Source organism: Stegodyphus dumicola, chromosome 6 (assembly GCF_044657685.1).
Source record: "Stegodyphus dumicola isolate Sdum_Otavi_A_Nest chromosome 6, ASM4465768v1".
Lineage (NCBI taxonomy): Eukaryota > Metazoa > Arthropoda > Arachnida > Araneae > Eresidae > Stegodyphus > Stegodyphus dumicola.
In genome coordinates this window covers 204,697,298-204,710,367 of record NC_140773.1, presented here as the reverse complement: position 1 = coordinate 204,710,367, position 13,070 = coordinate 204,697,298, and the positions used below count along the sequence as shown (strand labels likewise).

At 34.4% G+C, this 13,070-nt stretch overlaps 1 protein-coding gene across 4 annotated transcripts in view; it reads left to right on the top strand.

The window, feature by feature from the left end:
• Positions 1-13,070, top strand: part of LOC118190717 (uncharacterized) — a 156,802-nt gene that overhangs the window by 105,728 nt on the left and 38,004 nt on the right. For all 4 annotated transcript variants that reach the window (XM_085819382.1, XM_085819383.1, XM_085819381.1 and 1 more), the window contains exons 8-10: positions 4,525-4,650; positions 7,632-7,939; positions 11,833-12,056. In XM_085819382.1, coding sequence (XP_085675508.1) covers positions 4,525-4,650; positions 7,632-7,939; positions 11,833-12,056 — 658 coding nt within the window. The remainder of the gene's footprint in view (positions 1-4,524; positions 4,651-7,631; positions 7,940-11,832; positions 12,057-13,070) is intronic.

Sequence of the window (13,070 nt, the reverse complement as noted above, 5' to 3'; positions counted from 1 at the left end):
GCTAATTAAAAAATAATATGCTCGATATTTAAAAAAATGGGTCGGGAACTAGTTGAAGACTCAGAATATCTTGTTTTCCGCATTGTAATTTAGGCTTTGCTATAAACAAATGTACTCTCTTTTTCCAGAAATTGCTGAAAATTAAAAATAATATACAAAACAACGAAAATCAAGTTATCCTCTTGATAATGACCTTTTCTCTCCCTGCTTCACTTTTAGTTGCCTTTCTCAACCATTTTCAGCGACCGAAATCCAGTACCTGTATGCTGTTGTTATTTTCGTTTGGCATTTCGGTGCATCGTATCCTAATTAGGGCATTTGCTTTACAAGGAATGTTGCCCTTTGTATAGTCGTTGTTTTACACTTTGTTAAGGTAAATTTCCTCATAAGAAGAAAATTCTTTTCTTCTCTGCGGTATTCCATATGTATGTGTGTGTAAGAGATAGAAAAAATGTAAATCAAAATTATAATTTAAAATGCCTCTTAATTGCTTATTTTTAATTTGGGTACTTCGTCTCTAGTAATAACTTTCTCTAAACTGCGTCATATCTGAAAACGTATTCCGCATTATGTCATCTTAAAAACTTCTGCATTGCCTATAAGTTTTAGCCAATCAGATTAACGAAAAATTTTACTATAAATATTGTTGCAATCCTACTACCCTCCCTCTTTCTCTGCCTGTGTTTGCTGGCTAAAGAACGTCTCTTGCTTGGCTGTTTTTCTTAAAAATGTAATGCGCCATCATCAAAATTGTGGGGTGCAAATTGCCCCCCCCCCATTTTGCGATTCTTCAAAAGCTCCCTGCATCTTCTGCTACGTAACTGATATTTTCAGTGATCTTCTAATCGTCAATCCACTAGAGAATTAATGTCTTCTTTAGTCAAGCATTCATCTTTCATCAATTTACTGCATTTTACTTACTAAATGTTATAATGATATATATATACATGTATATTATGCCTCCGTGCTCTATTGTTCAGCAGTGCGTAAGGTATCTTATATTTGCTTCAATTTCTTTTAATTGACAAAATAAGCGATTTAAAAGCACTATGATGAAATTTTGCCCTTGACCTTCAATATAAGAGTAAGGCTGTAGAGGCATTAGGTATTCTTTTGGAAGCAAGCAAGAGGAAAAATGAGCAATCGCCTTCGCCGGGAATCGAACCACGGACCTCTGAAATACCGGCTCAGTATGCTGACCACTCCTCTACGCTAGGAAGGCAGAAGAAATACCTAATAAAGCCACTATCTACATAAGATTTAGAAATCCCGCCGCACGGGTTCCACACTCAGAACGTTTATATCAAATCATACAGTCTTTAAAAGCAGCATATCTTTATAATGCTGAATAGAGTGTTAAGTGTTGCCATGAATTTTTTAATATTTAATATATTTACTACTTTGAAAATAATACATAGCGATAACATTTAGTGGCAACATTTTTTTTTTTTTTTTTTTTTTTTTTTTTTTTTTTCAAAAGCAATTCAATACGAAAGTGAAATGGACACAAAATTGATGGATAAGACAAATAATCCCTCTGAAGTAATAAAAATACAGAATAGAAAAATTCGATGCCAAGTTATACCTATCGAAATGCCACCAAAGAGAAGATCAGAAAAAACCTGCAGCTGAAAGAAAACAAGCTATCCTTGGCGTCGAAAATACCTGAATAACAGAAGCTTCGTTTACAGTTGGAACGTATGAGAACGTATGAACGTATTCTATACATCTAAGGCAAGGGAAAGTTCATACAGCATGAGCGTATGAAAGCTTCTACCTGTAAGGGAAAGCGAACTTCAGAGGAGAGGGGATTACATATACAAGATCGATGTAGGCATGAAGAATCGAGAGTGGTGTATCGGCATCCAGGGCTAAAATTTGGAGCATTTAATTACAACTCAGATTATGATTTAATCATTTTATAGTAACAGAACAGAAACAGAAGGATGTCATATCTAACCATTATCAGGTAAAGAAATATAATTGCAAAACACCGAGAATGTGTTGCTCGAATGGAAAGGAAAGCTATTGAACATCCAGAGGCACTGCTATCTAATTTATCTGGTAGCGGAGCAGATTCAAAGTATTTCCTAAATAATATAAGGGCATACAATTCAAGCTTTCAAATGGCATCATTCAGTGACATCATGTGTAGCGCAAGAAAGTGGTTTCATGCCTACGTTTAAGGTTACTGGGTCGAATTTACCACAAAATTCCATCCTTTCTTCTCCTTCCAGATCAAATTGTTAACAAGTCTACTTTTTGAATGGTGAAATGTTAGAGGCAAATCAGTGATGTGCTAATATATATGGCGTGCTTGAAGATATCGTTTACAACCTTCAAAGACCATTTCATTTGCAAAATCACTCGATAAGAATGTTTAAAGCAGGATTAGAAAGGATGCCCACTAACGAGTAGAAAGTAATCATACGGGTCGACAAAAAGCCATTCAGTTAATACGAACAGCTTTTAACGTCCCAACCATTAGCGATGTAGCTATAGTTATTGGTGGTGTGGAACAAAACGAATAATACGATAACATTATTTTTCAGGCGCGAAAAGGAAAAAATTGCTGAGGATTACAGAAACACACCTTTCATACGAAGGTCTGCAGTATCCTCTGAAGTTCTGGGGGAGTGAGGATGTTTACCTCTTTGACATCAAGAAAAACAATTGTTGCACAGGAAACAATACGCAAAAGTATCTTGTATGGACGGCTTATGGACAACATTGTACTGATATAGAGATTGCGAAACCATATCTGGCGATTACCCCAGTTGTTTCATCTATAAATCCTGGATATAAATTGTTCATCAATAAATCGTGGATCGAAATCGAAATTAATAAGCCTTTTTATATAAGACTAAATCAGCAAAACTTTTGTGGTAACGATTATATTTATTAACGGGATGCTTCGGACAGTTACTGGAATGTCTTCGGTATAGGAAGAATGACCATACTTTCTGTTACGTTTACTGGCAGTATGAGACATATGCATGAATATACTCAAAACTCATGTCCTGCGTCGCAACTATGGACGTTCGGATCTTTCTGTAATCTATAAATGCAACCTTAAATGACCAGAGATTACAGTTAAACTTACTGGAAGGATAGGTACCGATTGCTTGCCACGTTCTAACAGCAATAGTGTTTAAGCATAAGCTTAGCAAATTTATTGACGTTATTTCGAAACGCCACATATGTGTAGACACCCCTTGCTGAATGTATTCAGTTGAATGGCAAAAGTGAGGTCTTCCACATGAACACATATTGGTATGGCTTAAAGAAAGGATCCGGCCGACCAAAGTAGACAACAGAATTTCTTCAGAGCTGCCAGATCTTCAAAAGGATCTATTGCTATACCAAATAATGTTTAAAAAAAAAAAAAAAAAAAAAAAAAAAAAAAAAAAAACAGGATTCTTACGTAGTGCAATCCTTTAAACTGAAGGACGCTTTGCATCAATATAGCAAATATACTAATAACTACCCATGAACACTCATAATAGTACATAGTCATGCATAATGGTTATTCGTTGTACAGAAGACGAAAATTATGATGTCAGGGACCCTCACTTTTTAAAAATGCTTCACACGCACATCAATACCTAGTACTGTCACTCTTTCAAATCGATTAAGTGCAACAGCAAATATGTCTCCAATGGTAGAAAATATGTCTGGCAATGGCAGCAAATATGTCTCCAATGTATGTTGACCTTCTTAGCAAAACAACAGCATAGTTTCAGCATTTCATTTCCCGTTAACTTGTAATGATTCTATACGTAACATAGATTATTTTTCTTTTGAACTAGTATATTTTTCGCTATTATTCTATCAGCTTGCATAAATCTTCTCTTTCCTTACCGTGTAGAATTGTCGCATTTTTGGCATGTTTTGAAGTACGCTACTATAATAGCCACGGCCCATGCAAGCATATCAATATATATGTGTTTGAGTACACGTGATATATTTATTCATCATTAGAGTAGATATGGTACATTTAGCCATCATTAAAATATCTGCTATGAAAATGTAAATAGCGAACATGTAAAGTAAATTTTTTCTCAATAAATTTCTTAGTTTCTCTAAAATGCTTCTCGTTATAATTTACGAACAGAATATCCCAGATTCATCTATAACCGGATCAATATTGATCCCATTTCTGGTAAATATTAAACCAAATTCAAAGTTTTTCTGTCAAGAAGAAATATTTTTCAGTACTTATGTTTGAGAATATACTGGATATTTTTAAGATTTATTTCCAAAAATATATTATCGATGATGAAAACTAAAATTGTTATTTTGATATATTAATAATGGCCAGTTTCTATAAATTAAATATTTTAATTATAAAATAATTTGAATTTGAAATATATTAGCTTATTTAAAATGAATTCTGTATTTTGCATAATCGAAACTGCCTTACTCACCTCTAAAGACACGCTATATTCCTAGTGCATAAACTTAATAACAATTATCATTAAAATTACGTATTTAGATAATTAAATTTAATTTTTCTTTCTTCAGATATGCCAAAAAGTAAAAGAAGATGACTGGGAGGTGGAAGCTCCATATCCTACAACTGTTGGTCCTTATGCATACAAAGATGATCAGTGGGTTGGGTTTGATGATGAAGAAATGGTACTTAATAAGGTAAACACTTTATTATAATTTTAAATTTTTAAATTCGTAAATTTTCTGACATCCGCTATTACACACCAAAATTGCAATCATGAAATGAGACCATAAAATGTGCGTCAGCAAGATGCAAATTTAGAGGTATGTTTAGCAAAATAAGCTATGCAAATGTTTTCAGTCTTCAATCAATGTCATAGTTTTAAAATAAATAAAAAGAGGAAACTTTAATTTATTAAACTAAATTTGTGAGATATTTCCTGTTAATTAGCCAAACATGATTTGAAACCTTTATTATAACTTCTTCTTTCCGCAGTCCTCACCATGTTGCAGATTAATTGGTTGAGTATTTAAGTCGAAGGTTGAATGTCTTAAAGTTTTTAGCAGCCTCGTCTGCCGTTTATGTCCTATCGCCAGATCTGCCATTGATTATTCCGGCTTCAACCATTTCGCTAGCCGATTTTAAGAACGCGCCATTAAAAATATTGAGCCAGTTTCCGACTACATTACATTTAATTCGAAATTTCAACTTTTATTATTTTAAATACCCTCAAATAGCGTTGGTTAGCATTATAAGCAGGAGGTGTTATGTTCAAGATTAAATAAAACTGTTGTTTAAAACCTTCTCTACATATTTGTTATTTTGGACGTGATAGTCTCATAAAATCAGAATGACTTTGATTCAATATTTTACATTTAGGACCTATAACTTCTAAAACTTTCTCCAGGATAAGGAAACTGTGTTCTTTGAAATACTTTTCGTCATATTTTTCTGGAAATGATAAGTTGACTAAATTTTAATCATAAGCCTTCCTATTGTGGCAGAAACGTTAACCCGTGGTTTGAAGCTGGAGACAATAGTTGAAATAGTAACGTAACTGATCAGACTGGCATCAAGATGAGGGGCACACCGCATCCGGTGTCATGTAGTAGCATCCCTGCAATATACAGCTGGTATCTTTCTACTAGATGCACCTCGATAATCTAACACTAACGCAGAAAATTTCTTTTAGCAATCCACCAACATGAACCATCGTTCGCACACCACAGGTAGCCGAGTGACGAATGGCACAGTATGACGTCCAGTATTCAGCTCGATTCTGTTTCAGCAATGGTGAACACAGATTGAAAGTCTAAAAGATTCACGTGGCAAATAGGCTGCTCCTTCTGCTATTTTTAAGCATAACAGCTTTCATCAGTTTAGAGTATTTAGAGTACCTTGAGTGCAGAATTTCAGTTAAGTAATACAATCCAATTCAATGTAAACCGAGCGCTCAGTTTATTCATAGCTGTCGAAACAACTGAAGGAACCCAAGTAATGATTCTTTTGTTTAAATAAATTTCCTTTTCATTTAGTTCAGTTTCTTGTAATTATAATGCCTCTTAAAACCTACTTATGAATTTGTATGTCCAAATTTTTGCCATTTGAAAATATTTTTTCATGGTGTTGGACGTTCACCATCCATTGGAATTGTCCTGTAAAACTTCCAACTGTTATACGTTTCCCATTATTATTCTTAAAATCACCGTCACAGCGAATTCCGCATTTAAAACTGATCCTACTTCTTTAAGGCATTAAAATTAGTTTCGTGTGATATTATGAGTTCTAATTCTCTTATTAATAACATATTTATAGGATTAGTATTTAACACTGTTAGCAGTGAAATTTCAATGTGTTATAATTGCTTATTAATGAGGGAAAAGGACCATAAAAGAAATATTAAATGATTTGAAAGCATCCATTTTTCCAACACCAAGATGAGGGTAAATTTTTGATTAATTATTATTAAATTTTCTTTTTTACCTTAACACTATTTAAAGTTTGTTTTCATTTTAACTGCACTTTTACTATGATATTTTCATCATCAATGTGCAAATAGTTAATATTTGACTTAATTTTTTCTAAATTAAATTAATTATTTAACGAGAAGATATATTTTAATTAAGCATTTTTTCCTACTGAAGCTATTCACAATTTGCTACTAATATGTTATCTTTTATAAATTAATTATTCTTTTATATTTATGAATTTTTATTTTCCTAATCACTCTAAATTTTAACGTCGGGAATAAAAATACACTTGATGCTTCAATCTTTAAGAAATATTTGATTTAATGAAAATAAAAAAGGTGTTTTTTTGTTTGATTTTATGTGATTACGGCAAAGCCTCGAGGGCTATCTATCTAAAGTGACTAACTTTGTACGTGCCTCGTCAACTCAGTGACACTACACGACTGGTACTACCCAACTCAATCCCCCGATATTAGGCACGAGGCGGGCTACCCAGCAAAAAGCCACCTTGGAGATGGTCGTACACTCCAACTGAGGTCCCGGTGCCCACATCACTAGGAACAACAGCTTCAAAGAAATCTCCACTTGCAGAGCAGGCCCACCGCTACACTGGTCAACCAATACCACCGTCCCAGCGATCAGAGACCACGATGGGGTGCGCTGAATGCCTGGAGCGATGACTGGTCGTCAATGATGCTACCCACCAATGCTACATCAGCTACCACTCCCTCCAGGCCTTACACGGAATACCAAGGGACAGCGGTGACTGGACGCTCAATGGCCCAGGCGCTATTTGGCTACTGATGCCCTAGTTACGGGGATTTACGCCACCCAGCCCGTGAAGAGTGGGGATAGGCCCAATCCCACGGATCATCGGAAACCACCAGCTCAAAAATATTATACTCCCGTGGCCTAGGTACAAATCCTAGCTAGTACTTCGCAGAGTACTCTACGTCAGCCCCGAGGGGGGCACTATCTATCTAAAGAGAGTCGTGCCTTCATTGAGGACTTTCTAACGGAAAGTGGCTCGTATACACGTTACATATGGGGGAAACCACAAAAACGCCCATGTAGCCAGCCCGAAATAAAAGAAGGAAAAAAACTAAATTCCAATTTATATTAAAACTTGAAAGTTAATTTTTTTACAAAATCTGTCTTGAAAATGATAAAAAAGTTTTAATTCTAAAATTTTTTTTTTACTTTTTTAGGCACGTTTTATTTTGGATCAAGGCTTAGGAGGTGCCATGGTATGGACGCTTGATAACGACGATTTCCGTGGTCTATGCACGGGTGAACAAAGTCCTCTTGTAAATACTTTACGTGATATTTTGCTTAATTCTAATCTTATAGAAGGTAGTTCTAGTCAGAGATCAGTAGCTAGGTCTGCTGGTCCACAGCCACGATCCGCTGTAGTCCGTTTTGATGATGATGGTGTTGAGGAAGAAGTTACTGAAGCACCAAGAAGGAGAAACACGCTTAGAAAACTTGTACAGAACCGGCAGTCAGCAAGAAATAGGTAAAATTTGCATTCTATTTACAACTTGAAAAATATTAATTACATAAATTATAGAAGCTCTCTGTCTTTGGTAGCATAAAATTATGAGCTCTAGAAATACTATAGGGGAATACTTCTATTGTCTTAACCTGTAGACAAGCTAGAAGAATGGTGTATAAGACTCTTTTATCCAAATACAAAGATCTTCACAGACGACCCCACTGGGCTTACATAAGCCAACAATTCTGCTTAATTTAAATAAATAACGCTTACTTAAACTAAAATCAAATGTAGTTTGATCAGCCTAACGGCTCACAGATAAAGCTTGCAGAAAGGAAGGAAGGCTCTGGTTTGCAGAAAACCGACGAGGTAAGCCTAATGGCAAGAAGAACTCAACGCCACAGAATCAAATCACAATTTGTCACGGTGACAACGTGGCTTCCAAGTAGGCAGAACACGCTCTAAAATCAACCTACGAAATCTTCGCTTAAATATTGTCCATCCCAACTAGTGTAGACTGCGGACAACCTCAACAGTGATCGCTCCATAAGTGAAGTTGGGGAGTCATAGGGTCTCCCCATTCGTCGACGCATTCCGGGCGCCGTAGTTCAGCAGGATAATACCCGTGCACATATTTCTCAAACTGCAGAAGCCAACCTTAGGGCACAACAGGTTGCGCCTCTTCCATGGCCTGCTTATTCCCCGGATATGTCGCCCACTGAGCATGTCTAGGATTTCATCGCTCGGCAACTGCCTCGCACAGCTGGTGGGGCACAAAGACTGAACTTTGGCTTGAAGTCGAAGTCTATATGGAATGCCAATGCCCAGGATTACATTTAGAAGCTGCATAATTCAATGCCACGACGTGTACAGGCTCTCATCGCTCAGCGTGGCGGACACACAAAAACCGATTTTCGACGTTCATTTTGTTATTTGTTATTTTGTCTTGTAAATTTGAGCGTTTATTTGTATTACAGTTATTATTTAAAATTTATTTTAGTTCTTATACATAATTTTAGATTGCTGCTGTAGGAAGGATTTACTTACTTCATAAATGGGACATTTAGTTACAGAAATTATAAGCATCTAGAAGCTAAGCTTTTATACTTTTGTAAATCATTGAAAATTAGTTTCGAATGTTATCGGGAAAAATTAATATAAATATAAAACTGAAGTTTATATATATAACTGCATTTTAAATGTGAACAAAATTCGTTCCAATATTTATTACTATAGAATTCATAGCTTATATATTGTGAGTATTTTAAATAACCATAACAATAAATATAATTGGTTCTTTTCCATTAATTAAATTATCAGCTTTGCCTAAAAGTACGTACTTTAACATCAGCCATTCATATTTACATATCATTACTATATAATGCATCGTGTATAATTTTTAAATCAATTTTTTAATTTAACAAAATTATTTTTGATAAATCCTTTCTTAAGATGTTTCACAATAGATTTTTTCAGATTAAACCAATTTTCTCAGATTAATTAATAATGACAATTATGTAAATTTAATACATTTAGTCTAAGTTTAATTACTAATTTAGCATTTTCATTTTTTCGTTTCAAAGCTGTTGTTATTTAGCTACGTATCTCTGCGAGAAACAGCGTAATGGAAAATTAGAAGCATATTTTTAGTTTAAATATGCTGTCTCATTTTTTTGTAGTTAAAAATTCAAATAATTAATTACCTGCTTTTCAAGCATTACACACACACACATTGTTTTACTCCAAAATTTCAAAACTTTTTTTCATCAACTTAACAATGAAACGTTCATTTTTAATGAGTTCTCAAAATTTGACTTTCCGGTACAAAAAGGTAATAAATGACAACTTTTAAATGGATGACTTTTACTTCTGAAACTATAAGCCCTGACACATTTTGTAACCTGTTTTTATAGGAATATAGTCGCATGCATATAAAATGTTTTCGCAGGCATATTCTTTGCTCATATTTTTTCTTGCTTTTGTTTTTCGCATTTACGCCTATGAATGTAAAAGATTCATAGCGGTTTTCACAATAGTCTGTCCTCATTTCATAATAACGTAAAAGCAGTAAATTCTAGTGGACTGCTTTTGTTTATTCATATCAGTTTACTGCTGATGAACGATGACAAAGAGAATAATACTTTGTAGACCTTAAAAGGCAAGTATTTAAGTGTGTATGTTATGTCACTTTGGTATTAAACAGTAATTTTATTAAGCACCGATCACTGATCATAAGTTGCGAGAACATAAGACAGGGTTCAAAAAATGTAATGTTAGCCAACTGAATGCTATGTATATAAAAGATAAGGAATGAATACGTTTTGTCGCCCAGACGGTATAGTGGTCATGGGAGCTTACTGCGGGCCGGGTTCGAATCTCGGAGAAGACATGGATGTTTGTAAATGCTATAGTGTCGGAGCTACATGGGGGCACTCCAAATATGCGGCAGGCTGAAAGTTGCTCTCGTGTGGCTTCACTGAAGGGGAGAGGAGTAATTACCCTCAAAATTTTGGGGGTGGAAAATAAAAGTCCAACCCCTCTTTGGAGAAGGTTCTGGCAACCATTGTTCCATGTAATATGAACACGACAAAAACATCAACATGTTTTTTTGTCAGAACCAGTAAACGTCAGCGATATAAATTAATAAACAGAAAAAGTAAATAAATAAATAAAATTTGAAAGCTACTTTATTCATACTTTATATTACTCCCAAACATTCATACTTTATATTACTCCCAAACGGGTGTTTTTAAATTTACAGACATATGCAAGAGCATTCGGGCGAGTGCCATTTTGCACCGAAAATATTTAAAAACAGAAAACTTTAGAACTTTTCACGGGTAGACTCGCGAGCTAAAGATAAAAATGTTTTATTCCTCACAGCGTTGCCACTGCTCGCTTTAAAATTGTTGAGTTTTTTAATCAAAAATTCGTTAAAGTTTTACAAAATATGAAATAGACAATAAAACAAATTCCAAATTCGGGCTTCAATGTTCCCAAGTTTGGGTAGAGGAGTAGGTTATTCAAAATTTGATGACTCTAAGTGTTGTTTTTTCATAGTGCGAGAAACATACATACATTCATGCAGATTCTTCATTATTTAATTTCTTTAAATATAATACAGGACGACAATTTTTGGTGGCAACAATCTGAAAAATGATGATTTAAATGAGTCAACGCAAAATGCCGTTACGAGACTAATAGCCCTTTTGGGCAACGACGCTAAAACTTTAAAATATCATCTAAAATTTTATTCCTAATTTGCATCTCACCCAAAAGGAGCATAAATATCTCCTTCAGAAGCTATTACCACCATTTCTCTTTTTCATATTACCTAGTTTTTTTTTTTTTTTTTTTTTTTTTTTTTTTTACTCAGGCTTCAGAAGTGTTACTACTGTGGAGTTTAAAAAGCTTCTTAAGGACCTCATCATGAGTTTACGGGCCAAAAAAATAAAGAACAGTAAAGATAAGAACAAAGGAATAATTCTTTCAATGAAAGATGTACTGTCATGACTGCTGAAAAGAATGTTTTCAACACTTGCGTTAGCAGACAGCGGCAAATAACAATTCCTACAATCGTGATTTGCGTATCTGCATAAAACGCTATTTACGTCTGATATACGATGTTCTATTTCGAATGTAAAAAAGGTAATAAGCCTATTTTGAACTCTTTGAACTCAAAAAAAAAAAAAAAAAAAAAAAAAAAAAAAAAAAGGAGGGGTCATTGCACAACAGCTGATCTCCCCTTGTTTTGAGAAAACTACAACTTCTGCGTGCATATTTTTTTTTCTCCTCAGAAGTAACGTATTACTCCTATTTACATTTATAGGAAAATATAACTAAAATTTAGTTTTCAGTGCTGCCTTAATAATTTAGCAAACATGATATTTAAACTCTTGACTTTTACTTTTCAGACTAAATTCTGGTCGACGTGTTAACACCAATGCTGATGACAATGATGTTGTTCTTCCTCCAACCACTCCGGCTCCACCTCCAACTCCAGATCCAGGTGTGGCTTTCGAATGTCAAGATGAAGGATTTTTCAACAATCCTCGAGACTGTAGGAAATATTTCTGGTGTTTAGATAGCGGACCAGCGAACTTAGGTGTCGTGGCTCATGCTTTTACCTGCCCATCAGGTAAAGTTCACTTTACCTTTTTCTCAAAAAAGGAACAATTTCGCTTGTTTTTGCCTATTTTAATTTATAATATTGTTATGAATTTTGTATATAGATCCATGATTTTAGTGTAATTATATGTGAAATTATTGTATTTTTCTGCATAATGTAACATGAAGGAACATAACTGCATAATGAACCTAGAGACGATGCTCTGCCGGAAAAGTAAGAATACAGGGGTAAGTCTTTTTAGCGTTGAATAAATGGTTATCTCGCTAATTTCGCGAGATATCACCAAGTTGGTAACGGTTTTGGCGACTAAATGTTGTCGTGAAATTTGGCAAGAAATCGCACAAAGTCTCCAAATTTGGTGACATTTTGGGCTAGGGGCCCTCAGATGCCTTCCAGTAAGGTTGAGAAGTACACTAGCGTCTACATCCCAAAACGGCAGCCAATGAGAGAGGCGATTCTATTATTTTCATCGGGGTGTAGGGGAGTTAGAATGGTTTTCTGATGAATGCAACGGCAGTGGGCTATATGGTCGCTTACATTTGGAAGTTCAAAAAATTGCTAAGGTGGATTGCTCTAGTTTCTACAGTTACTTAAAGGGAAATAATAGGCAGTTTTTTCGGTTTCTTGACAGAGGGCAAATAGACAATTTACCTTTATAATCTGCGTTTATATATTTAAACTTCAGAAGATTTAAGATGAAGCGAATATATTTAACACAATGAAACACAATCTTAAGACTTGTAAATCTTTTAAAAGACAACAGCAAATTTTTAAACATTACCATTACTTTAAAAAATATCTTCTCTTCTAATTATAATAAATAATGAGATAACGCATGAATGAATTGTTAATTATATGATAACTATGCATTTATAAAAAGTTTTTAATAATGAACTATAAATAATATTTTTAATTATCGATGTATTGTTTTTTAAAAGATTTACAAGTCTGCTTGCGTTCTGTTGTGTTAAATATATTCACTTCATATTAAATCTTCTGAAGTTTAAACAGATAAAAGTTGAT